Source organism: Heptranchias perlo, chromosome 16, assembly GCF_035084215.1.
Source record: "Heptranchias perlo isolate sHepPer1 chromosome 16, sHepPer1.hap1, whole genome shotgun sequence".
Taxonomy (NCBI): Eukaryota; Metazoa; Chordata; class Chondrichthyes; order Hexanchiformes; family Hexanchidae; genus Heptranchias; species Heptranchias perlo.
The window spans coordinates 1312518-1337308 of record NC_090340.1 but is presented as its reverse complement, the minus strand read 5'-3'; the positions used below and the strand labels follow the sequence as shown (position 1 = coordinate 1337308).

Genomic DNA, 24791 nt, shown 5'->3' with positions numbered 1-24791 from the left:
CTGGGTTGTGTGGGGAGGTGCTGTGTTCCTGGGTTGTGTGGGATGGTGTTGTGTTCCTGGGTTGTGTGGGGAGGTGCTGTGTTCCTGGGTTGTGTCCGGAGGTGTTGTGTTCCTGGGTTGTGTGGGATGGTGTTGTGTTCCTGGGTTGTGTGGGATGGTGCTGTGTTCCTGGGTTGTGTGGGGAGGTGCTGTGTTCCTGGGTTGTGTGGGGAGGTGTTGTGTTCCTGGGTTGTGTGGGGAGGTGTTGTGTTCCTGGGTTGTGTGGGGAGGTGCTGTGTTCCTGGGTTGTGTGGGATGGTGTTGTGTTCCTGGGTTGTGTGGGGAGGTGTTGTGTTCCTGGGTTGTGTGGGGAGGTGCTGTGTTCCTGGGTTGTGTGGGGAGGTGCTGTGTTCCTGGGTTGTGTGGGGAGGTGTTGTGTTCCTGGGTTGTGTGGGATGGTGTTGTGTTCCTGGGTTGTGTGGGGAGGTGCTGTGTTCCTGGGTTGTGTGGGGAGGTGTTGTGTTCCTGGGTTGTGTGGGGAGGTGTTGTGTTCCTGGGTTGTGTGGGGAGGTGTTGTGTTCCTGGGTTGTGTGGGATGGTGTTGTGTTCCTGGGTTGTGTGGGGAGGTGTTGTGTTCCTGGGTTGTGTGGGGAGGTGTTGTGTTCCTGGGTTGTGTGGGGAGGTGTTGTGTTCCTGGGTTGTGTGGGATGGTGCTGTGTTCCTGGGTTGTGTGGGGAGGTGCTGTGTTCCTGGGTTGTGTGGGATGGTGTTGTGTTCCTGGGTTGTGTGGGATGGTGCTGTGTTCCTGGGTTGTGTGGGGAGGTGCTGTGTTCCTGGGTTGTGTGGGGAGGTGTTGTGTTCCTGGGTTGTGTGGGGAGGTGTTGTGTTCCTGGGTTGTGTGGGATGGTGTTGTGTTCCTGGGTTGTGTGGGGAGGTGTTGTGTTCCTGGGTTGTGTCCGGAGGTGGTGTGTTCCTGGGTTGTGTGGGGAGGTGTTATGTTCCTGGGTTGTGTGGGATGGTGTTGTGTTCCTGGGTTGTGTGGGGAGGTGTTGTGTTCCTGGGTTGTGTGGGGAGGTGTTGTGTTCCTGGGTTGTGTGGGGAGGTGTTGTTTTCCTGGGTTGTGTGGGGAGGTGTTGTGTTCCTGGGTTGTGTGGGATGGTGTTGTGTTGCTGGGTTGTGTGGGGAGGTGTTGTGTTCCTGGGTTGTGTGGGGAGGTGTTGTGTTCCTGGGTTGTGTGGGGAGGTGCTGTGTTCCTGGGTTGTGTGGGGAGGTGCTGTGTTCCTGGGTTGTGTGGGGAGGTGTTGTGTTCCTGGGTTGTGTGGGGAGGTGCTGTGTTCCTGGGTTGTGTGGGGAGGTGTTGTGTTCCTGGGTTGTGTGGGATGGTGTTGTGTTCCTGGGTTGTGTGGGATGGTGTTGTGTTCCTGGGTTGTGTGGGATGGTGTTGTGTTCCTGGGTTGTGTGGGGAGGTGCTGTGTTCCTGGGTTGTGTGGGGAGGTGTTGTGTTCCTGGGTTGTGTGGGATCGTGTTGTGTTCCTGGGTTGTGTGGGGAGGTGCTGTGTTCCTGGGTTGTGTGGGGAGGTGTTGTGTTCCTGGGTTGTGTGGGGAGGTGTTGTGTTCCTGGGTTGTGTGGGACGGTGTTGTGTTCCTGGGTTGTGTGGGGAGGTGTTGTGTTCCTGGGTTGTGTGGGGAGGTGTTGTGTTCCTGGGTTGTGTGGGACGGTGTTGTGTTCCTGGGTTGTGTGGGGAGGTGTTGTGTTCCTGGGTTGTGTGGGGAGGTGTTGTGTTCCTGGGTTGTGTGGGGAGGTGCTGTGTTCCTGGGTTGTGTGGGGAGGTGCTGTGTTCCTGGGTTGTGTGGGATGGTGTTGTGTTCCTGGGTTGTGTGGGGAGGTGCTGTGTTCCTGGGTTGTGTGGGATGGTGCTGTGTTCCTGGGTTGTGTCCGGAGGTGCTGTGTTCCTGGGTTGTGTCCGGAGGTGTTGTGTTCCTGGGTTGTGTTGGGAGGTGCTGTGTTCCTGGGTTGTGTGGGGAGGTGCTGTGTTCCTGGGTTGTGTGGGATGGTGTTGTGTTCCTGGGTTGTGTGGGGAGGTGTTGTGTTCCTGGGTTGTGTGGGATGGTGCTGTGTTCCTGGGTTGTGTGGGGAGGTGTTGTGTTCCTGGGTTGTGTGGGATGGTGTTGTGTTCCTGGGTTGTGTGGGATGGTGCTGTGTTCCTGGGTTGTGTGGGATGGTGTTGTGTTCCTGGGTTGTGTGGGGAGGTGTTGTGTTCCTGGGTTGTGTGGCATGGTGCTGTGTTCCTGGGTTGTGTGGGGAGGTGTTGTGTTCCTGGGTTGTGTGGGATGGTGTTGTGTTCCTGGGTTGTGTGGGATGGTGCTGTGTTCCTGGGTTGTGTGGGGAGGTGCTGTGTTCCTGGGTTGTGTGGGGAGGTGTTGTGTTCCTGGGTTGTGTGGGGAGGTGTTGTGTTCCTGGGTTGTGTGGGGAGGTGCTGTGTTCCTGGGTTGTGTGGGGAGGTGTTGTGTTCCTGGGTTGTGTGGGATGGTGTTGTGTTCCTGGGTTGTGTGGGGAGGTGCTGTGTTCCTGGGTTGTGTGGGATGGTGCTGTGTTCCTGGGTTTTGTCCGGAGGTGCTGTGTTCCTGGGTTGTGTGGGGAGGTGTTGTGTTCCTGGGTTGTGTGGGATGGTGTTGTGTTCCTGGGTTGTGTGGGGAGGTGCTGTGTTCCTGGGTTGTGTGGGATGGTGCTGTGTTCCTGGGTTGTGTCCGGAGGTGCTGTGTTCCTGGGTTGTGTCCGGAGGTGTTGTGTTCCTGGGTTGTGTGGGGAGGTGCTGTGTTCCTGGGTTGTGTGGGGAGGTGTTGTGTTCCTGGGTTGTGTGGGGAGGTGTTGTGTTCCTGGGTTGTGTGGGGAGGTGCTGTGTTCCTGGGTTGTGTGGGATGGTGTTGTGTTCCTGGGTTGTGTGGGATGGTGCTGTGTTCCTGGGTTGTGTGGGATGGTGTTGTGTTCCTGGGTTGTGTGGGGAGGTGTTGTGTTCCTGGGTTGTGTGGGATGGTGCTGTGTTCCTGGGTTGTGTGTGGAGGTGTTGTGTTCCTGGGTTGTGTGGGATGGTGTTGTGTTCCTGGGTTGTGTGGGATGGTGCTGTGTTCCTGGGTTGTGTGGGATGGTGTTGTGTTCCTGGGTTGTGTGGGATGGTGCTGTGTTCCTGGGTTGTGTCCGGAGGTGCTGTGTTCCTGGGTTGTGTCCGGAGGTGTTGTGTTCCTGGGTTGTGTTGGGAGGTGCTGTGTTCCTGGTTTGTGTGGGGAGGTGTTGTGTTCCTGGGTTGTGTGGGGAGGTGTTGTGTTCCTGGGTTGTGTGGGGAGGTGCTGTGTTCCTGGGTTGTGTGGGATGGTGTTGTGTTCCTGGGTTGTGTGGGGAGGTGTTGTGTTCCTGGGTTGTGTGGGATGGTGCTGTGTTCCTGGGTTGTGTGGGGAGGTGTTGTGTTCCTGGGTTGTGTGGGATGGTGTTGTGTTCCTGGGTTGTGTGGGATGGTGCTGTGTTCCTGGGTTGTGTGGGATGGTGTTGTGTTCCTGGGTTGTGTGGGGAGGTGTTGTGTTCCTGGGTTGTGTGGCATGGTGCTGTGTTCCTGGGTTGTGTGGGGAGGTGTTGTGTTCCTGGGTTGTGTGGGATGGTGTTGTGTTCCTGGGTTGTGTGGGATGGTGCTGTGTTCCTGGGTTGTGTGGGGAGGTGTTGTGTTCCTGGGTTGTGTGGGGAGGTGTTGTGTTCCTGGGTTGTGTGGGGAGGTGTTGTGTTCCTGGGTTGTGTGGGGTGGTGCTGTGTTCCTGGGTTGTGTGGGATGGTGCTGTGTTCCTGGGTTGTGTGGGGAGGTGTTGTGTTCCTGGGTTGTGTGGGGAGGTGTTGTGTTCCTGGTTTGTGTGGGGAGGTGTTGTGTTCCTGGGTTGTGTGGGATGGTGTTGTGTTCCTGGGTTGTGTGGGGAGGTGTTGTGTTCCTGGGTTGTGTGGGGAGGTGTTGTGTTCCTGGGTTGTGTGGGGAGGTGTTGTGTTCCTGGGTTGTGTGGGGAGGTGCTGTGTTCCTGGGTTGTGTGGGATGGTGTTGTGTTCCTGGGTTGTGTGGGGAGGTGCTGTGTTCCTGGGTTGTGTGGGGAGGTGCTGTGTTCCTGGGTTGTGTGGGGAGGTGTTGTGTTCCTGGGTTGTGTGGGATGGTGTTGTGTTCCTGGGTTGTGTCCGGAGGTGCTGTGTTCCTGGGTTGTGTGGGGAGGTGTTGTGTTCCTGGGTTGTGTGGGGAGGTGCTGTGTTCCTGGGTTGTGTGGGGAGGTGCTGTGTTCCTGGGTTGTGTGGGGAGGTGCTGTGTTCCTGGGTTGTGTGGGGAGGTGCTGTGTTCCTGGGTTGTGTGGGATGGTGTTGTGTTCCTGGGTTGTGTGGGATGGTGCTGTGTTCCTGGGTTGTGTGGGGAGGTGCTGTGTTCCTGGGTTGTGTGGGGAGGTGTTGTGTTCCTGGGTTGTGTGGGATGGTGTTGTGTTCCTGGGTTGTGTGGGGAGGTGCTGTGTTCCTGGGTTGTGTGGGGAGGTGTTGTGTTCCTGGGTTGTGTGGGGAGGTGCTGTGTTCCTGGGTTGTGTGGGGAGGTGCTGTGTTCCTGGGTTGTGTGGGGAGGTGTTGTGTTCCTGGGTTGTGTGGGGAGGTGTTGTGTTCCTGGGTTGTGTGGGGAGGTGATGTGTTCCTGGGTTGTGTCCGGAGGTGTTGTGTTCCTGGGTTGTGTGGGGAGGTGTTGTGTTCCTGGGTTGTGTGGGGAGGTGTTGTGTTCCTGGGTTGTGTGGGGAGGTGCTGTGTTCCTGGGTTGTGTGGGATGGTGTTGTGTTCCTGGGTTGTGTGGGGAGGTGTTGTGTTCCTGGGTTGTGTGGGGAGGTGCTGTGTTCCTGGGTTGTGTGGGGAGGTGTTGTGTTCCTGGGTTGTGTGGGATGGTGTTGTGTTCCTGGGTTGTGTGGGGAGGTGTTGTGTTCCTGGGTTGTGTGGGATGGTGTTGTGTTCCTGGGTTGTGTGGGATGGTGTTGTGTTCCTGGGTTGTGTGGGGAGGTGTTGTGTTCCTGGGTTGTGTGGGGAGGTGTTGTGTTCCTGGGTTGTGTGGGGAGGTGCTGTGTTCCTGGGTTGTGTGGGGAGGTGCTGTGTTCCTGGGTTGTGTGGGATGGTGTTGTGTTCCTGGGTTGTGTGGGATGGTGTTGTGTTCCTGGGTTGTGTGGGGAGGTGCTGTGTTCCTGGGTTGTGTGGGGAGGTGTTGTGTTCCTGGGTTGTGTGGGATGGTGTTGTGTTCCTGGGTTGTGTGGGGAGGTGTTGTGTTCCTGGGTTGTGTGGGATGGTGTTGTGTTCCTGGGTTGTGTGGGATGGTGTTGTGTTCCTGGGTTGTGTGGGGAGGTGCTGTGTTCCTGGGTTGTGTGGGGAGGTGTTGTGTTCCTGGGTTGTGTGGGGAGGTGCTGTGTTCCTGGGTTGTGTGGGATGGTGTTGTGTTCCTGGGTTGTGTGGGGAGGTGTTGTGTTCCTGGGTTGTGTGGGATGGTGTTGTGTTCCTGGGTTGTGTGGGGAGGTGTTGTGTTCCTGGGTTGTGTCCGGAGGTGCTGTGTTCCTGGGTTGTGTGGGGAGGTGTTGTGTTCCTTGGTTGTGTGGGATGGTGTTGTGTTCCTGGGTTGTGTGGGGAGGTGTTGTGTTCCTGGGTTGTGTGGGGAGGTGTTGTGTTCCTGGGTTGTGTGGGGAGGTGTTGTGTTCCTGGGTTGTGTGGGGAGGTGCTGTGTTCCTGGGTTGTGTGGGGAGGTGTTGTGTTCCTGGGTTGTGTGGGGAGGTGTTGTGTTCCTGGGTTGTGTGGGGAGGTGCTGTGTTCCTGGGTTGTGTGGGGAGGTGTTGTGTTCCTGGGTTGTGTGGGATGGTGTTGTGTTCCTGGGTTGTGTGGGGAGGTGCTGTGTTCCTGGGTTGTGTGGGATGGTGCTGTGTTCCTGGGTTTTGTCCGGAGGTGCTGTGTTCCTGGGTTGTGTGGGGAGGTGTTGTGTTCCTGGGTTGTGTGGGATGGTGTTGTGTTCCTGGGTTGTGTGGGGAGGTGCTGTGTTCCTGGGTTGTGTGGGATGGTGCTGTGTTCCTGGGTTGTGTCCGGAGGTGCTGTGTTCCTGGGTTGTGTCCGGAGGTGTTGTGTTCCTGGGTTGTGTGGGGAGGTGCTGTGTTCCTGGGTTGTGTGGGGAGGTGTTGTGTTCCTGGGTTGTGTGGCAAGGTGTTGTGTTCCTGGGTTGTGTGGGGAGGTGCTGTGTTCCTGGGTTGTGTGGGATGGTGTTGTGTTCCTGGGTTGTGTGGAATGGTGCTGTGTTCCTGGGTTGTGTGGGATGGTGTTGTGTTCCTGGGTTGTGTGGGGAGGTGTTGTGTTCCTGGGTTGTGTGGGATGGTGCTGTGTTCCTGGGTTGTGTGTGGAGGTGTTGTGTTCCTGGGTTGTGTGGGATGGTGTTGTGTTCCTGGGTTGTGTGGGATGGTGCTGTGTTCCTGGGTTGTGTGGGATGGTGTTGTGTTCCTGGGTTGTGTGGGATGGTGCTGTGTTCCTGGGTTGTGTGGGGAGGTGTTGTGTTCCTGGGTTGTGTGGGGAGGTGTTGTGTTCCTGGGTTGTGTGGGGAGGTGTTGTGTTTTTGGGTTGTGTGGGGAGATGTTGTGTTCCTGGGTTGTGTGGGGAGGTGTTGTGTTCCTGGGTTGTGTGGGATGGTGTTGTGTTCCTGGGTTGTGTGGGGAGGTGCTGTGTTCCTGGGTTGTGTGGGGAGGTGCTGTGTTCCTGGGTTGTGTGGGATGGTGTTGTGTTCCTGGGTTGTGTGGGGAGGTGCTGTGTTCCTGGGTTGTGTGGGATGGTGTTGTGTTCCTGGGTTGTGTGGGATGGTGCTGTGTTCCTGGGTTGTGTGGGGAGGTGCTGTGTTCCTGGGTTGTGTGGGGAGGTGTTGTGTTCCTGGGTTGTGTGGGATGGTGTTGTGTTCCTGGGTTGTGTGGGGAGGTGTTGTGTTCCTGGGTTGTGTGGGGAGGTGCTGTGTTCCTGGGTTGTGTGGGATGGTGTTGTGTTCCTGGGTTGTGTGGGGAGGTGTTGTGTTCCTGGGTTGTGTGGGGAGGTGCTGTGTTCCTGGGTTGTGTGGGATGGTGTTGTGTTCCTGGGTTGTGTGGGGAGGTGCTGTGTTCCTGGGTTGTGTGGGATGGTGTGTTCCTGGGTTGTGTGGGGAGGTGCTGTGTTCCTGGGTTGTGTGGGGAGGTGTTGTGTTCCTGGGTTGTGTGGGGACGTGCTGTGTTCCTGGGTTGTGTGGGATGGTGTTGTGTTCCTGGGTTGTGTGGGATGGTGTTGTGTTCCTGGGTTGTGTCCGGAGGTGTTGTGTTCCTGGGTTGTGTGGGATGGTGTTGTGTTCCTGGGTTGTGTGGGGAGGTGCTGTGTTCCTGGGTTGTGTGGGATGGTGTTGTGTTCCTGGGTTGTGTGGGGAGGTGCTGTGTTCCTGGGTTGTGTCCGGAGGTGTTGTGTTCCTGGGTTGTGTGGGATGGTGTTGTGTTCCTGGGTTGTGTGGGATGGTGCTGTGTTCCTGGGTTGTGTGGGGAGGTGCTGTGTTCCTGGGTTGTGTGGGGAGGTGTTGTGTTCCTGGGTTGTGTGGGATGGTGTTGTGTTCCTGGGTTGTGTGGGATGGTGCTGTGTTCCTGGGTTGTGTGGGGAGGTGCTGTGTTCCTGGGTTGTGTGGGGAGGTGTTGTGTTCCTGGGTTGTGTGGGGAGGTGTTGTGTTCCTGGGTTGTGTGGGGAGGTGCTGTGTTCCTGGGTTGTGTGGGATGGTGTTCTGTTCCTGGGTTGTGTGGGGAGGTGCTGTGTTCCTGGGTTGTGTGGGGAGGTGTTGTGTTCCTGGGTTGTGTGGGATGGTGTTGTGTTCCTGGGTTGTGTGGGGAGGTGCTGTGTTCCTGAGTTGTGTGGGATGGTGTTGTGTTCCTGGGTTGTGTGGGGAGGTGCTGTGTTCCTGGGTTGTGTGGGATGGTGTTGTGTTCCTGGGTTGTGTGGGGAGGTGTTGTGTTCCTGGGTTGTGTGGGGAGGTGTTGTGTTCCTGGGTTGTGTGGGGAGGTGTTGTGTTCCTGGGTTGTGTGGGGAGGTGCTGTGTTCCTGGGTTGTGTGGGGAGGTGCTGTGTTCCTGGGTTGTGTGGGGAGGTGTTGTGTTCCTGGGTTGTGTGGGATGGTGTTGTGTTCCTGGGTTGTGTGGGGAGGTGCTGTGTTCCTGGGTTGTGTGGGGAGGTGTTGTGTTCCTGGGTTGTGTGGGGAGGTGCTGTGTTCCTGGGTTGTGTGGGGAGGTGCTGTGTTCCTGGGTTGTGTGGGGAGGTGTTGTGTTCCTGGGTTGTGTGGGGAGGTGTTGTGTTCCTGGGTTGTGTGGGGAGGTGATGTGTTCCTGGGTTGTGTCCGGAGGTGTTGTGTTCCTGGGTTGTGTGGGGAGGTGTTGTGTTCCTGGGTTGTGTGGGGAGGTGTTGTGTTCCTGGGTTGTGTGGGGAGGTGCTGTGTTCCTGGGTTGTGTGGGATGGTGTTGTGTTCCTGGGTTGTGTGGGGAGGTGTTGTGTTCCTGGGTTGTGTGGGGAGGTGCTGTGTTCCTGGGTTGTGTGGGGAGGTGTTGTGTTCCTGGGTTGTGTGGGATGGTGTTGTGTTCCTGGGTTGTGTGGGGAGGTGTTGTGTTCCTGGGTTGTGTGGGATGGTGTTGTGTTCCTGGGTTGTGTGGGATGGTGTTGTGTTCCTGGGTTGTGTGGGGAGGTGTTGTGTTCCTGGGTTGTGTGGGGAGGTGTTGTGTTCCTGGGTTGTGTGGGGAGGTGCTGTGTTCCTGGGTTGTGTGGGGAGGTGCTGTGTTCCTGGCGTTGTGTGGGATGGTGTTGTGTTCCTGGGTTGTGTGGGATGGTGTTGTGTTCCTGGGTTGTGTGGGGAGGTGCTGTGTTCCTGGGTTGTGTGGGGAGGTGTTGTGTTCCTGGGTTGTGTGGGATGGTGTTGTGTTCCTGGGTTGTGTGGGGAGGTGTTGTGTTCCTGGGTTGTGTGGGATGGTGTTGTGTTCCTGGGTTGTGTGGGATGGTGTTGTGTTCCTGGGTTGTGTGGGGAGGTGCTGTGTTCCTGGGTTGTGTGGGGAGGTGTTGTGTTCCTGGGTTGTGTGGGGAGGTGCTGTGTTCCTGGGTTGTGTGGGATGGTGTTGTGTTCCTGGGTTGTGTGGGGAGGTGTTGTGTTCCTGGGTTGTGTGGGATGGTGTTGTGTTCCTGGGTTGTGTGGGGAGGTGTTGTGTTCCTGGGTTGTGTCCGGAGGTGCTGTGTTCCTGGGTTGTGTGGGGAGGTGTTGTGTTCCTGGGTTGTGTGGGATGGTGTTGTGTTCCTGGGTTGTGTGGGGAGGTGTAGTGTTCCTGGGTTGTGTGGGGAGGTGTTGTGTTCCTGGGTTGTGTGGGGAGGTGTTGTGTTCCTGGGTTGTGTGGGATGGTGTTGTGTTCCTGGGTTGTGTGGGATGGTGTTGTGTTCCTGGGTTGTGTGGGGAGGTGATGTGTTCCTGGGTTGTGTGGGGAGGTGTTGTGTTCCTGGGTTGTGTGGGGAGGTGCTGTGTTCCTGGGTTGTGTGGGGAGGTGCTGTGTTCCTGGGTTGTGTGGGGAGGTGTTGTGTTCCTGGGTTGTGTGGGGAGGTGTTGTGTTCCTGGGTTGTGTGGGGAGGTGCTGTGTTCCTGGGTTGTGTGGGGAGATGTTGTGTTCCTGGGTTGTGTGGGATGGTGTTGTGTTCCTGGGTTGTGTGGGGAGGTGCTGTGTTCCTGGGTTGTGTGGGATGGTGCTGTGTTCCTGGGTTTTGTCCGGAGGTGCTGTGTTCCTGGGTTGTGTGGGGAGGTGTTGTGTTCCTGGGTTGTGTGGGATGGTGTTGTGTTCCTGGGTTGTGTGGGGAGGTGCTGTGTTCCTGGGTTGTGTGGGATGGTGCTGTGTTCCTGGGTTGTGTCCGGAGGTGCTGTGTTCCTGGGTTGTGTCCGGAGGTGTTGTGTTCCTGGGTTGTGTGGGGAGGTGCTGTGTTCCTGGGTTGTGTGGGGAGGTGTTGTGTTCCTGGGTTGTGTGGCAAGGTGTTGTGTTCCTGGGTTGTGTGGGGAGGTGCTGTGTTCCTGGGTTGTGTGGGATGGTGTTGTGTTCCTGGGTTGTGTGGGATGGTGCTGTGTTCCTGGGTTGTGTGGGATGGTGTTGTGTTCCTGGGTTGTGTGGGGAGGTGTTGTGTTCCTGGGTTGTGTGGGATGGTGCTGTGTTCCTGGGTTGTGTGTGGAGGTGTTGTGTTCCTGGGTTGTGTGGGATGGTGTTGTGTTCCTGGGTTGTGTGGGATGGTGCTGTGTTCCTGGGTTGTGTGGGATGGTGTTGTGTTCCTGGGTTGTGTGGGATGGTGCTGTGTTCCTGGGTTGTGTGGGGAGGTGTTGTGTTCCTGGGTTGTGTGGGGAGGTGTTGTGTTCCTGGGTTGTGTGGGGAGGTGTTGTGTTTTTGGGTTGTGTGGGGAGATGTTGTGTTCCTGGGTTGTGTGGGGAGGTGTTGTGTTCCTGGGTTGTGTGGGATGGTGTTGTGTTCCTGGGTTGTGTGGGGAGGTGCTGTGTTCCTGGGTTGTGTGGGGAGGTGCTGTGTTCCTGGGTTGTGTGGGATGGTGTTGTGTTCCTGGGTTGTGTGGGATGGTGTTGTGTTCCTGGGTTGTGTGGGGAGGTGTTGTGTTCCTGGGTTGTGTGGGATGGTGTTGTGTTCCTGGGTTGTGTGGGGAGGTGCTGTGTTCCTGGGTTGTGTGGGATGGTGTTGTGTTCCTGGGTTGTGTGGGATGGTGCTGTGTTCCTGGGTTGTGTGGGGAGGTGCTGTGTTCCTGGGTTGTGTGGGGAGGTGTTGTGTTCCTGGGTTGTGTGGGATGGTGTTGTGTTCCTGGGTTGTGTGGGGAGGTGTTGTGTTCCTGGGTTGTGTGGGGAGGTGCTGTGTTCCTGGGTTGTGTGGGATGGTGTTGTGTTCCTGGGTTGTGTGGGGAGGTGTTGTGTTCCTGGGTTGTGTGGGGAGGTGCTGTGTTCCTGGGTTGTGTGGGATGGTGTTGTGTTCCTGGGTTGTGTGGGGAGGTGCTGTGTTCCTGGGTTGTGTGGGATGGTGTGTTCCTGGGTTGTGTGGGGAGGTGCTGTGTTCCTGGGTTGTGTGGGGAGGTGTTGTGTTCCTGGGTTGTGTGGGGACGTGCTGTGTTCCTGGGTTGTGTGGGATGGTGTTGTGTTCCTGGGTTGTGTGGGATGGTGTTGTGTTCCTGGGTTGTGTCCGGAGGTGTTGTGTTCCTGGGTTGTGTGGGATGGTGTTGTGTTCCTGGGTTGTGTGGGGAGGTGCTGTGTTCCTGGGTTGTGTGGGATGGTGTTGTGTTCCTGGGTTGTGTGGGGAGGTGCTGTGTTCCTGGGTTGTGTCCGGAGGTGTTGTGTTCCTGGGTTGTGTGGGATGGTGTTGTGTTCCTGGGTTGTGTGGGATGGTGCTGTGTTCCTGGGTTGTGTGGGGAGGTGCTGTGTTCCTGGGTTGTGTGGGGAGGTGTTGTGTTCCTGGGTTGTGTGGGGAGGTGTTGTGTTCCTGGGTTGTGTGGGGAGGTGCTGTGTTCCTGGGTTGTGTGGGATGGTGTTCTGTTCCTGGGTTGTGTGGGGAGGTGCTGTGTTCCTGGGTTGTGTGGGGAGGTGTTGTGTTCCTGGGTTGTGTGGGATGGTGTTGTGTTCCTGGGTTGTGTGGGGAGGTGCTGTGTTCCTGGGTTGTGTGGGGAGGTGCTGTGTTCCTGAGTTGTGTGGGATGGTGTTGTGTTCCTGGGTTGTGTGGGGAGGTGTTGTGTTCCTGGGTTGTGTGGGGAGGTGTTGTGTTCCTGGGTTGTGTGGGGAGGTGCTGTGTTCCTGGGTTGTGTGGGGAGGTGTTGTGTTCCTGGGTTGTGTGGGGAGGTGTTGTGTTCCTGGGTTGTGTGGGGAGGTGTTGTGTTCCTGGGTTTTGTGGGGAGGTGCTGTGTTCCTGGGTTGTGTGGGATGGTGTTGTGTTCCTGGGTTGTGTGGGGAGGTGCTGTGTTCCTGGGTTGTGTGGGGAGGTGCTGTGTTCCTGGGTTGTGTGGGATGGTGTTGTGTTCCTGGGTTGTGTGGGGAGGTGTTGTGTTCCTGGGTTGTGTGGGGAGGTGTTGTGTTCCTGGGTTGTGTGGGGAGGTGTTGTGTTCCTGGGTAGTGTGGGGAGGTGTTGTGTTCCTGGGTTGTGTGGGATGGTGCTGTGTTCCTGGGTTGTGTGGGGAGGTGTTGTGTTCCTGGGTTGTGTGGGATGGTGCTGTGTTCCTGGGTTGTGTGGGATGGTGTTGTGTTCCTGGGTTGTGTGGGGAGGTGTTGTGTTCCTGGGTTGTGTGGGGAGGTGTTCTGTTCCTGGGTTGTGTGGGGAGGTGTTGTGTTCCTGGGTTGTGTGGGATGGTGTTGTGTTCCTGGGTTGTGTGGGATGGTGTTGTGTTCCTGGGTTGTGTCCGGAGGTGTTGTGTTCCTGGGTTGTGTGGGGAGGTGTTGTGTTCCTGGGTTGTGTGAGGAGGTGCTGTGTTCCTGGGTTGTGTGGGGAGGTGTTGTGTTCCTGGGTTGTGTGGGGATGGTGTTGTGTTCCTGGGTTGTGTGGGATGGTGTTGTGTTCCTGGGTTGTGTGGGCAGGTGTTGTGTTCCTGGGTTGTGTGGGATGGTGTTGTGTTCCTGGGTTGTGTGGGATGGTGCTGTGTTCCTGGGTTGTGTGGGATGGTGTTGTGTTCCTGGATTGTGTTGGGAGGTGTTGTGTTCCTGGGTTGTGTGGGGAGGTGTTGTGTTCCTGGGTTGTGTGGGGAGGTGTTGTGTTCCTGGGTTGTGTGGGGAGGTGTTGTTGTGTTCCTGGGTTGTGTGGGATGGTGTTGTGTTCCTGGGTTGTGTTGGGAGGTGTTGTGTTCCTGGGTTGTGTGGGTAGGTGTTGTGTTCCTGGGTTGTGTGGAGAGGTGTTGTGTTCCTGGGTTGTGTGGGGAGGTGTTGTGTTCCTGGGTTGTGTGGGGAGGTGTTGTGTTCCTGGGTTGTGTGGGGAGGTGCTGTGTTCCTGGGTTGTGTGGGATGGTGTTGTGTTCCTGGGTTGTGTGGGGAGGTGCTGTGTTCCTGGGTTGTGTGGGGAGGTGTTGTGTTCCTGGGTTGTGTGGGGAGGTGTTGTGTTCCTGGGTTGTGTGGGGAGGTGTTGTGTTCCTGGGTTGTGTGGGGAGGTGTTGTGTTCCTGGGTTGTGTGGGATGGTGTGTTCCTGGGTTGTGTGGGGAGGTGCTGTGTTCCTGGGTTGTGTGGGGAGGTGCTGTGTTCCTGGGTTGTGTGGGATGGTGTTGTGTTCCTGGGTTGTGTGGGGAGGTGTTGTGTTCCTGGGTTGTGTGGGGAGGTGTTGTGTTCCTGGGTTGTGTGGGGAGGTGTTGTGTTCCTGGGTTGTGTGGGGAGGTGTTGTGTTCCTGGGTTGTGTGGGGAGGTGTTGTGTTCCTGGGTTGTGTGGGGAGGTGTTGTGTTCCTGGGTTGTGTGGGATGGTGCTGTGTTCCTGGGTTGTGTGGGGAGGTGTTGTGTTCCTGGGTTGTGTGGGATGGTGCTGTGTTCCTGGGTTGTGTGGGATGGTGTTGTGTTCCTGGGTTGTGTGGGGAGGTGTTGTGTTCCTGGGTTGTGTGGGGAGGTGTTGTGTTCCTGGGTTGTGTGGGGAGGTGTTGTGTTCCTGGGTTGTGTGGGATGGTGTTGTGTTCCTGGGTTGTGTGGGATGGTGTTGTGTTCCTGGGTTGTGTGGGATGGTGTTGTGTTCCTGGGTTGTGTCCGGAGGTGTTGTGTTCCTGGGTTGTGTGGGGAGGTGTTGTGTTCCTGGGTTGTGTGGGATGGTGTTGTGTTCCTGGGTTGTGTGGGGAGGTGTTGTGTTCCTGGGTTGTGTCCGGAGGTGCTGTGTTCCTAGGTTGTGTGGGATGGTGTTGTGTTCCTGGGTTGTGTCCGGAGGTGCTGTGTTCCTGGGTTGTGTGGGGAGGTGTTGTGTTCCTGGGTTGTGTGGGGATGGTGTTGTGTTCCTGGGTTGTGTGGGATGGTGTTGTGTTCCTGGGTTGTGTGGGCAGGTGTTGTGTTCCTGGGTTGTGTGGGATGGTGTTGTGTTCCTGGGTTGTGTGGGATGGTGCTGTGTTCCTGGGTTGTGTGGGATGGTGCTGTGTTCCTGGGTTGTGTGGGGAGGTGTTGTGTTCCTGGATTGTGTGGGGAGGTGCTGTGTTCCTGGGTTGTGTGGGGAGGTGTTGTGTTCCTGGGTTGTGTGGGGAGGTGTTGTGTTCCTGGGTTGTGTCCGGATGTGCTGTGTTCCTGGATTGTGTTGGGAGGTGTTGTGTTCCTGGGTTGTGTGGGGAGGTGTTGTGTTCCTGGGTTGTGTGGGGAGGTGTTGTGTTCCTGGTTTGTGTGGGATGGTGTTGTGTTCCTGGGTTGTGTGGGGAGGTGTTGTGTTCCTGGGTTGTGTGGGGAGGTGCTGTGTTCCTGGGTTGTGTGGGGAGGTGCTGTGTTTCTGGGTTGTGTGGGGAGGTGCTGTGTTTCTGGGTTGTGTGGGGAGGTGCTGTGTTCCTGGGTTGTGTCCGGAGGTGTTGTGTTCCTGGGTTGTGTGGGGAGGTGTTGTGTTCCTGGGTTGTGTGGGGAGGTGTTGTGTTCCTGGGTTGTGTGGGATGGTGTTGTGTTCCTGGGTTGTGTGGGGAGGTGTTGTGTTCCTGGGTTGTGTGGGGAGCTGCTGTGTTCCTGGGTTGTGTGGGATGGTGTTGTGTTCCTGGGTTGTGTGGGATGGTGTGTTCCTGGGTTGTGTCCGGAGGTGTTGTGTTCCTGGGTTGTGTGGGGAGGTGCTGTGTTCCTGGGTTGTGTGGGGAGGTGCTGTGTTCCTGGGTTGTGTGGGGAGGTGTTGTGTTCCTGGGTTGTGTCCGGAGGTGTTGTGTTCCTGGGTTGTGTGGGATGGTGTTGTGTTCCTGGGTTGTGTGGGGAGGTGCTGTGTTCCTGGGTTGTGTGGAATGGTGTTGTGTTCCTGGGTTGTGTGGGGAGGTGCTGTGTTCCTGGGTTCTGTCCGGAGGTGTTGTGTTCCTGGGTTGTGTGGGATGGTGTTGTGTTCCTGGGTTGTGTGGGATGGTGCTGTGTTCCTGGGTTGTGTGGGGAGGTGCTGTGTTCCTGGGTTGTGTGGGGAGGTGTTGTGTTCCTGGGTTGTGTGGGGAGGTGTTGTGTTCCTGGGTTGTGTGGGGAGGTGTTGTGTTCCTGGGTTGTGTGGGATGGTGTTATGTTCCTGGGTTGTGTGGGGAGGTGCTGTGTTCCTGGGTTGTGTGGGGAGGTGTTGTGTTCCTGGGTTGTGTGGGGAGGTGTTGTGTCCCTGGGTTGTGTGGGGAGGTGTTGTGTTCCTGGGTTGTGTGGGATGGTGTTGTGTTCCTGGGTTGTGTGGGGAGGTGCTGTGTTCCTGGGTTGTGTGGGGAGGTGCTGTGTTCCTGGGTTGTGTGGGATGGTGTTGTGTTCCTGGGTTGTGTGGGGAGGTGTTGTGTTCCTGGGTTGTGTGGGGAGGTGTTGTGTTCCTGGGTTGTGTGGGGAGGTGCTGTGTTCCTGGGTTGTGTGGGGAGGTGTTGTGTTCCTGGGTTGTGTGGGGAGGTGCTGTGTTCCTGGGTTGTGTGGGGAGGTGTTGTGTTCCTGGGTTGTGTGGGGAGGTGTTGTGTTCCTGGGTTGTGTGGGGAGGTGTTGTGTTCCTGGGTTGTGTGTGATGGTGTTGTGTTCCTGGGTTGTGTGGGGAGGTGCTGTGTTCCTGGGTTGTGTGGGGAGGTGCTGTGTTCCTGGGTTGTGTGGGATGGTGTTGTGTTCCTGGGTTGTGTGGGGAGGTGTTGTGTTCCTGGGTTGTGTGGGGAGGTGTTGTGTTCCTGGGTTGTGTGGGGAGGTGTTGTGTTCCTGGGTTGTGTGGGGAGGTGTTGTGTTCCTGGGTTGTGTGGGGAGGTGTTGTGTTCCTGGGTTGTGTGGGGAGGTGTTGTGTTCCTGGGTTGTGTGGGATGGTGCTGTGTTCCTGGGTTGTGTGGGGTGGTGTTGTGTTCCTGGGTTGTGTGGGATGGTGCTGTGTTCCTGGGTTGTGTGGGATGGTGTTGTGTTCCTGGGTTGTGTGGGGAGGTGTTGTGTTCCTGGGTTGTGTGGGGAGGTGTGTGTTCCTGGGTTGTGTGGGGAGGTGTTGTGTTCCTGGGTTGTGTGGGATGGTGTTGTGTTCCTGGGTTGTGTGGGATGATGTTGTGTTCCTGGGTTGTGTCCGGAGGTGTTGTGTTCCTGGGTTGTGTGGGGAGGTGTTGTGTTCCTGGGTTGTGTGGGGATGGTGTTGTGTTCCTGGGTTGTGTGGGGATGGTGTTGTGTTCCTGGGTTGTGTGGGATGGTATTGTGTTCCTGGGTTGTGTGGGCAGGTGTTGTGTTCCTGGGTTGTGTGGGATGGTGTTGTGTTCCTGGGTTGTGTGGGGAGGTGTTGTGTTCCTGGGTTGTGTGGGGAGGTGCTGTGTTCCTGGGTTGTGTGGGGAGGTGTTGTGTTCCTGGGTTGTGTGGGATGGTGCTGTGTTCCTGGGTTGTGTGGGGAGGTGTTGTGTTCCTGGGTTGTGTGGGGAGGTGTTGTGTTCCTGGGTTGTGTGGGGAGGTGCTGTGTTCCTGGGTTGTGTGGGATGGTGTTGTGTTCCTGGGTTGTGTGGGATGGTGTTGTGTTCCTGGGTTGTGTCCGGAGGTGTTGTGTTCCTGGGTTGTGTGGGGAGGTGTTGTGTTCCTGGGTTGTGTGGGATGGTGTTGTGTTCCTGGGTTGTGTGGGGAGGTGTTGTGTTCCTGGGTTGTGTCCGGAGGTGCTGTGTTCCTGGGTTGTGTGGGATGGTGTTGTGTTCCTGGGTTGTGTCCGGAGGTGCTGTGTTCCTGGGTTGTGTGGGGAGGTGTTGTGTTCCTGGGTTGTGTGGGGATGGTGTTGTGTTCCTGGGTTGTGTGGGATGGTGTTGTGTTTCTGGGTTGTGTGGGCAGGTGTTGTGTTCCTGGGTTGTGTGGGATGGTGTTGTGTTCCTGGGTTGTGTGGGATGGTGCTGTGTTCCTGGGTTGTCTGGGATGGTGTTGTGTTCCTGGATTGTGTTGGGAGGTGTTGTGTTCCTGGGTTGTGTGGGGAGGTGTTGTGTTCCTGGGTTGTGTGGGATTGTGTTGTGTTCCTGGATTGTGTGGGATGCTGTTGTGTTCCTGGGTTGTGTGGGATGGTGTTGTGTTCCTGGGTTGTGTGGGGAGGTGTTGTGTTCCTGGGTTGTGTGGGGAGGTGTTGTGTTCCTGGGTTGTGTGGGATGGTGTTGTGTTCCTGGGTTGTGTGGGGAGGTGTTGTGTTCCTGGGTTGTGTGGGGAGGTGTTGTGTTCCTGGGTTGTGTGGGGAGGTGCTGTGTTCCTGGGTTGTGTGGGGAGGTGCTGTGTTTCTGGGTTGTGTGGGGAGGTGCTGTGTTTCTGGGTTGTGTGGGGAGGTGCTGTGTTCCTGGGTTGTGTCCGGAGGTGTTGTGTTCCTGGGTTGTGTGGGGAGGTGTTGTGTTCCTGGGTTGTGTGGGGAGGTGTTGTGTTTCTGGGTTGTGTGGGGAGGTGTTGTGTTCCTGGGTTGTGTGGGGAGGTGCTGTGTTCCTGGGTTGTGTGGGATGGTGTTGTGTTTCTGGGTTGTGTGGGGAGGTGTTGTGTTCCTGGGTTGTGTGGGGAGGTGCTGTGTTCCTGGGTTGTGTGGGATGGTGTTGTGTTCCTGGGTTGTGTGGGGAGGTGCTGTGTTCCTGGGTTGTGTCCGGAGGTGTTGTGTTCCTGGGTTGTGTGGGGAGGTGTTGTGTTCCTGGGTTGTGTGGGGATGGTGTTGTGTTCCTGGGTTGTGTGGGGATGGTGTTGTGTTCCTGGGTTGTGTGGGATGGTATTGTGTTCCTGGGTTGTGTGGGCAGGTGTTGTGTTCCTGGGTTGTGTGGGATGGTGTTGTGTTCCTGGGTTGTGTGGGGAGGTGTTGTGTTCCTGGGTTGTGTGGGGAGGTGCTGTGTTCCTGGGTTGTGTGGGGAGGTGTTGTGTTCCTGGGTTGTGTGGGATGGTGCTGTGTTCCTGGGTTGTGTGGGGAGGTGTTGTGTTCCTGGGTTGTGTGGGGAGGTGTTGTGTTCCTGGGTTGTGTGGGGAGGTGCTGTGTTCCTGGGTTGTGTGGGATGGTGTTGTGTTCCTGGGTTGTGTGGGGAGGTGTTGTGTTCCTGGGTTGTGTCCGGAGGTGCTGTGTTCCTGGGTTGTGTGGGATGGTGTTGTGTTCCTGGGTTGTGTCCGGAGGTGCTGTGTTCCTGGGTTGTGTGGGGAGGTGTTGTGTTCCTGGGTTGTGTGGGGATGGTGTTGTGTTCCTGGGTTGTGTGGGATGGTGTTGTGTTTCTGGGTTGTGTGGGCAGGTGTTGTGTTCCTGGGTTGTGTGGGATGGTGTTGTGTTCCTGGGTTGTGTGGGATGGTGCTGTGTTCCTGGGTTGTCTGGGATGGTGTTGTGTTCCTGGATTGTGTTGGGAGGTGTTGTGTTCCTGGGTTGTGTGGGGAGGTGTTGTGTTCCTGGGTTGTGTGGGATTGTGTTGTGTTCCTGGATTGTGTGGGATGCTGTTGTGTTCCTGGGTTGTGTGGGATGGTGTTGTGTTCCTGGGTTGTGTGGGGAGGTGTTGTGTTCCTGGGTTGTGTGGGGAGGTGTTGTGTTCCTGGGTTGTGTGGGATGGTGTTGTGTTCCTGGGTTGTGTGGGGAGGTGTTGTGTTCCTGGGTTGTGTGGGGAGGTGTTGTGTTCCTGGGTTGTGTGGAGAGGTGTTGTGTTCCTGGGTTGTGTGGGGAGGTGTTGTGTTCCTGGGTTGTGTGGGGAGGTGCTGTGTTCCTGGGTTGTGTGGGGAGGTGCTGTGTTTCTGGGTTGTGTGGGGAGGTGCTGTGTTTCTGGGTTGTGTGGGGAGGTGCTGTGTTCCTGGGTTGTGTCCGGAGGTGTTGTGTTCCTGGGTTGTGTGGGGAGGTGTTGTGTTCCTGGGTTGTGTGGGGAGGTGTTGTGTTTCTGGGTTGTGTGGGGAGGTGTTGTGTTCCTGGGTTGTGTGGGGAGGTGCTGTGTTCCTGGGTTGTGTGGGATGGTGTTGTGTTTCTGGGTTGTGTGGGGAGGTGTTGTGTTCCTGGGTTGTGTGGGGAGGTGCTGTGTTCCTGGGTTGTGTGGGATGGTGTTGTGTTCCTGGGTTGTGTGGGGAGGTGCTGTGTTCCTGGGTTGTGTGGGATGGTGTTGTGTTCCTGGCTTGTGTGGGGAGGTGCTGTGTTCCTGGATTGTGTGGGGAGGTGTTGTGTTCCTGGGTTGTGTGGGGAGGTGTTGTGTTCCTGGGTTGTGTGGGATGGTGTTGTGTTCCTGGGTTGTGTGGGGAGGTGCTGTGTTCCTGGGTTGTGTGGGATGGTGTTGTGTTCCTGGGTTGTGTGGGGAGGTGCTGTGTTCCTGGATTGTGTGGGGAGGTGTTGTGTTCCTGGGTTGTGTGGGATGGTGTTGTGTTCCTGGGTTGTGTGGGGAGGTGCTGTGTTCCTGGATTGTGTGGGATGGTGTTGTGTTCCTGGGTTGTGTGGGGAGGTGCTGTGTTCCTGGGTTGTGTGGGGTGGTGTTGTGTTCCTGGGTTGTGTGGGATGGTGTTGTGTTCCTGGGTTGTGTGGGGAGGTGCTGTGTTCCTGGGTTGTGTGGGATGGTGTTGTGTTCCTGGGTTGTGTGGGGAGGTGCTGTGTTCCTGGATTGTGTGGGGAGGTGTTGTGTTCCTGGGTTGTGTGGGGAGGTGTTGTGTTCCTGGGTTGTGTGGGATGGTGTTGTGTTCCTGGGTTGTGTGGGGAGGTGTTGTGTTCCTGGGTTGTGTGGGGAGGTGTTGTGTTCCTGGGTTGTGTGGGATGGTGTTGTGTTCCTGGGTTGTGTGGGGAGGTGTTATGTTCCTGGGTTGTGTGGGATGGTGTTGTGTTCCTGGGTTGTGTGGGGATGGTGTTGTGTTCCTGGGTTGTGTGGGGAGGTGTTGTGTTCCTGGGTTGTGTGGGGAGGTGTTGTGTTCCTGGGTTGTGTGGGATGGTGTTGTGTTCCTGGGTTGTGTGGGGAGGTGTTGTGTTCCTGGGTTGTGTGGGGAGGTGCTGTGTTCCTGGATTGTGTGGGGAGGTGCTGTGTTCCTGGGTTGTGTGGGGAGGTGCTGTGTTCCTGGGTTGTGTGTGATGTGCAGGCATATGTTGTGTTCCTGGTTCGATCACTGTGCTTCGATTGATGTAACTTAAGTGCTTTTATTACAGGACTCACATGCAGGACCTCAAGGACATCACCAATAATATCCACTATGAGAACTTCCGAAGTCGGAAGCTGGCAGCAGTAACTGGCAGCGGGGTTGATACCTGTAAAACAAAAGGCCCCCTCACCAGGTGAGTCACTTTTGGTACATTCATGAGGCAAACAAGCCGCTGCTCCCATGTATTTCCACCTATCTTTGGCAGCATTCGGCCCACATCTCAGAACAAGATCTGAATTTAGCTTCAAGGTGAGCAAATTAGAAACTGTGGGGCATCAGGGGTTCTCCTAGACTTGGACTGAGGCGGGGCGGCATCGTAGAGGGAGCTTTACTCTCTGTCTAACCCGTGCTGTACCTGCCCTGGGAGTGTTTGATGGGACAGTGTAGAGGGAGCTTTACTCTCTGTCTAACCCGTGCTGTCCCTGCCCTGGGAGTGTTTGATGGGACAGTGTAGAGGGAGCTTTACTCTGTATCTAACCCGTGCTGTCCCTGCCCTGGGAGTGTTTGATGGGACAGTGTAGAGGGAGCTTTACTCTCTGTCTAACCCGTGCTGTACCTGCCCTGGGAGTGTTTGATGGGACAGTGTAGAGGGAGATTTACTCTGTATCTAACCCGTGCTGTACCTGCCCTGGGAGGGTTTGATGGGACAGTGTAGAGGAAGCTTTACTCTGTATCTAACCCGTGCTGTCCCTGCCCTGGGAGTGTTTGATGGGACAGTGTAGAGGGAGCTTTACTCTGTATCTAACCCGTGCTGTCCCTGCCCTGGGAGTGTTCGTGATTTGTCAAACACAATTTCCCTTTCATAATACCATGTTGACTCTGCCTCGTCTTATTATAAGGAATCTTACAACACCAGGTTATAGTCCAACAGTTTTATTTGAAAATCACAAGCTTTCAGAGCTTACCTCCCTCATCAGGTGAGTGAGTGAAGCATATCTTATATTAGGCTGGGAGGCGATCACAGCAATCAAAGGTGTCGTTGGTGTTCAGACAGGTTAGCCACGGAAAACATTACATCCCAGTGTACTGAATACACAGTGGGTCAGATTACACAGACAGATAGAGAAAGAGACCCGAAAGGCAGAGAGAGAGAAAATGTCCAGTTGTATTAAAAACAGATAACTTTTTTTTCCGCTGGTGGGGTTACGTGTAGCGTGACATGAACCCAAGATCCCGGTTGAGGCCGTCCTCATGGGTGCGGAACTTGGCTATCAATTTCTGCTCGACGATTTTGCGTTGTCGTGTGTCTCGAAGGCCGCCTTGGAGAACGCTTACCCGAAGATCGGTGGCTGAATGTCCTTGACTGCTGAAGTGTTCCCCAACTGGGAGGGAACCCTCCTGTCTGGCGATTGTTGCGCGGTGTCCGTTCATCCGTTGTCGCAGTGTCTGCATGGTCTCGCCAATGTACCATGCTCCGGGGCATCCTTTCCTGCAACGTATGAGGTAGACAAAGTTGGCCGAGTCACAGGAGTATGAACCATGTACCTGGTGGGTGGTGTCCTCTCGTGTGATGGTGGTATCTGTGTCGATGATCTGGCATGTCTTGCAGAGGTTGCCGTGGCAGGGTTGTGTGGTGTCGTGGACGCTGTTCTCCTGAAAGAATAAGTTTCTTTCTTGGACACACGAATCTCCATCAAAGACGGGCACCTCAGCACCTCACTCTACCGCAAGCCCACGGACAACCTCACGATGCTCCACTTTTCCAGCTTCCACCCTAACCACGTCAAAGAGGCCATCCCCTATGGACAGGCCCCGCGAATACACAGGATCTGCTCAGACGAGGAGGAACGCAATGGACACCGACAGACGCTGAAAGACGCCCTAGTAAGAACGGGATATGACACTCGACTCGTTGATCGACAGTTCCGACAAACCACAGCGAAGAATCGTATAGACCTCCTCAGAAGACAAACACGGGACGCAACCAACACAGTACCCTTCGTCGTCCAGTACTTCCCCAGAGCGGAGAAACTACGCCATGTTCTCCGCAGCCTTCAACATGTCATCGATGACGACGAGCGCCTCGCTAAGGCCATCCCCACGCCTCCACTACTCGCCTTCAAACAGCCACCCAACCTCAAACAAACCATCGTTCGCAGCAAATTACCCAGCTTTCAGGAGAACAGCATCCACGACACCACACAACCCTGCCACAGCAAAATCTAAAGAGAAAAGTTTACAAGCTCTTATTTCTTGATTAATACTCTGTCCAACAGTATAACTACTGTTGGGGGGCCTATAAACTACTCCCACCAGTGTTTTCTGCCCCTTATTTCTAATTTCCACCCATACTGATACTACTTGCTGATCTTCCGAGCCCAGATCCTTTCTCACCACTGTCCTTATCTCATCCTTTATTATCAGCTACACCCCCTCCCTTTCCATTTTGTCTGCCTTTTCGAAAAGTCAAGTACCCTGGAATATTTAGTTGCCAACCTTGGTCACCTTGTAAACTCGTCCCAGTATTGGCTCCTGGATCAAACCCATTTATCTCTATTTGTGCCATTAATTCATCTATCTTATTAACGAATGCTTCGTGCATTCAGATAAAGCACCTTTAATTTAAACTTTCTACTATGTTTCCCTGATTTAACCTTGTTCACTGAAGCATTATTACCACTAAACACTCTGTCCCTTCCTGACACAGTCCATTTATCTTTACCCAAATCGCTACACTGCTCTACGGCCTTGACTTTTCTCTATAGATTTATAAATTTACCCTGATCTGAACCCTGCCCCCCACACCCGCTTTTTAATTTAAAGCTCTATCGCTGTAGTTATTCGGTTCGCCAGGGCACTGGTCCCAGCCCGGTTTAAGTGAAGCCCATCCCAATGGAACAGCTCCCTCTTTCCCCAGTACTGGTGCCAGTACCCCATGAATCGAAACCCCTGTCTCCCACACCCCTCTTTGAGCCAGGCGTTTAACTCTCTGCTCTGTTTGACCCTATGCCAATTTGCGCATGGCTCAGGTAGTAATCCAGATATTATTACCTTTGAGGTTCTGCTTATTAGTTTGGATCCGAGCTCCTCAAACTCCCTCAGCAGAACCTCATTCCTAGTTCTCCCTATGTCGTTGGTTCCTACATGGACCACGACAACTGGATCCTCCCCCTCATGCTCCGAGTTCTTCTCCAACTGCAAGGAGATGTCCTCAACCCTGGTAGGCAACATGGCCTTTAGGACTCCCGGTCGTGGCTGCAGAGAACAGTATCTATCCCCTACCACTACTATGTTCCTTTTTACTCCCCACACTTGAATGGCCTCCTGTACCAGGCTGCCGTGATCAAATTGCTCATCCACCCTGCAGCTCTTGTTCTCATCCACACAGGTAGCAAGTACCTCGTACCTGTTGTCAAGGTCAAAGGCTGAGGCTCCTCCATCACTGCATCCTGGGTCCCCATAATACCTGCCTGACTCGCAGTCACGTTCTGCTGTCCCTGACCACTGAACAAATCTAAACTACAACAACAACAACTTGCATTTATATAGCGCCTTTAATGGAGTAAAACGTCCCAAGGCGCTTCACAGGAGCGTTTTAATACAAAATTTAACACCGAGCCACATGAGATTAGAAAAAATTTCTACACACAAAGGGTGGTAGAAGTTTGGAACTCTCTTCCGCAAACGGCAATTGATACTAGCTCAATTGCTAAATTTAAATCTGAGATAGATAGCTTTTTGGCAACCAAGGGTATTAAGGGATATGGGCCAAAGGCAGGTATATGGAGTTAGATCACAGATCAGCCATGATCTTATCAAATGGCGGAGCAGGCACGAGGGGCTGAATGGCCTACTCCTGTTCCTATGTTCCTAACATGAGTTATTAGGACAGATCACCAAAAGCTTGGTCAAAGAGGGAGGTTTTTAGGAGCGTATTAGAGGAGGAGAGATAGGTGGAGAGGTTTAGGGAGGGAGTTCCAGAGCTTAGGGCCTAGGGAGCTGAAGGCACGGCCACCAATGGTGGAGCGATTAAAATCGGGGATGTGCAAGAAGCCAGAATTGGAGGAACGCAGAGATCTCGGAGGGTTGTAGGGCTGGAGGAGGTTACAGAGATAGGGAGGGGCGAGGCCATGGAGGGATTTGAACACAAGGATGAGCATTTTAAAATCGGCGTTCCTGGACCGGGAGCCAATGTGGGACAGTGGGCACAGGGGTGATGGGTGAACGGAACTTGGTGCGAGTTATAATATGGGCAGCAGAGTTTTGGATGAGCTCAAATTTATGGAGGGTGTAAGATGGGAGGCCAGGAGAGCATTGGAATAGTCCAGTCTGGAGGTAACAAAGGCAGGGATGAGAGTTTCAGCAGCAGATGAGCTGAGGCAGGAGCGGAAACGGGCGAAGATCCGGAGGTGGAAGTCAACGGTCTTGGTGACGGAGAGGATATGTGGTCGGAAGCTCAGCTCAGGGTCAAATAGGATGCAGAGGTTGCAAATGGTCTGGTTCAGCCTCAGACAGTGGCCAGGGAGAGGGATGGAGTTTGTGGTAGGGACCGAAGACAATGGCTTCGGTCTTCCCAATATTTAGTTGGAGGAAATTTCTGCTCATCCAGTACTGGCTGTTGGAAAAGCAGCGTGACA

The 24791-nt window shown here is 55.3% G+C and overlaps 1 protein-coding gene across 1 annotated transcript in view; it reads left to right on the top strand.

Annotated features, from left to right (window-relative positions):
• The window catches only part of LOC137333450 (septin-7-like), a 162223-nt gene that overhangs the window by 123179 nt on the left and 14253 nt on the right, over nucleotides 1-24791 (top strand). The window contains exon 9 of the mRNA XM_067997600.1: nucleotides 20222-20347. Coding sequence (XP_067853701.1) covers nucleotides 20222-20347 — 126 coding nt within the window. The remainder of the gene's footprint in view (nucleotides 1-20221; nucleotides 20348-24791) is intronic.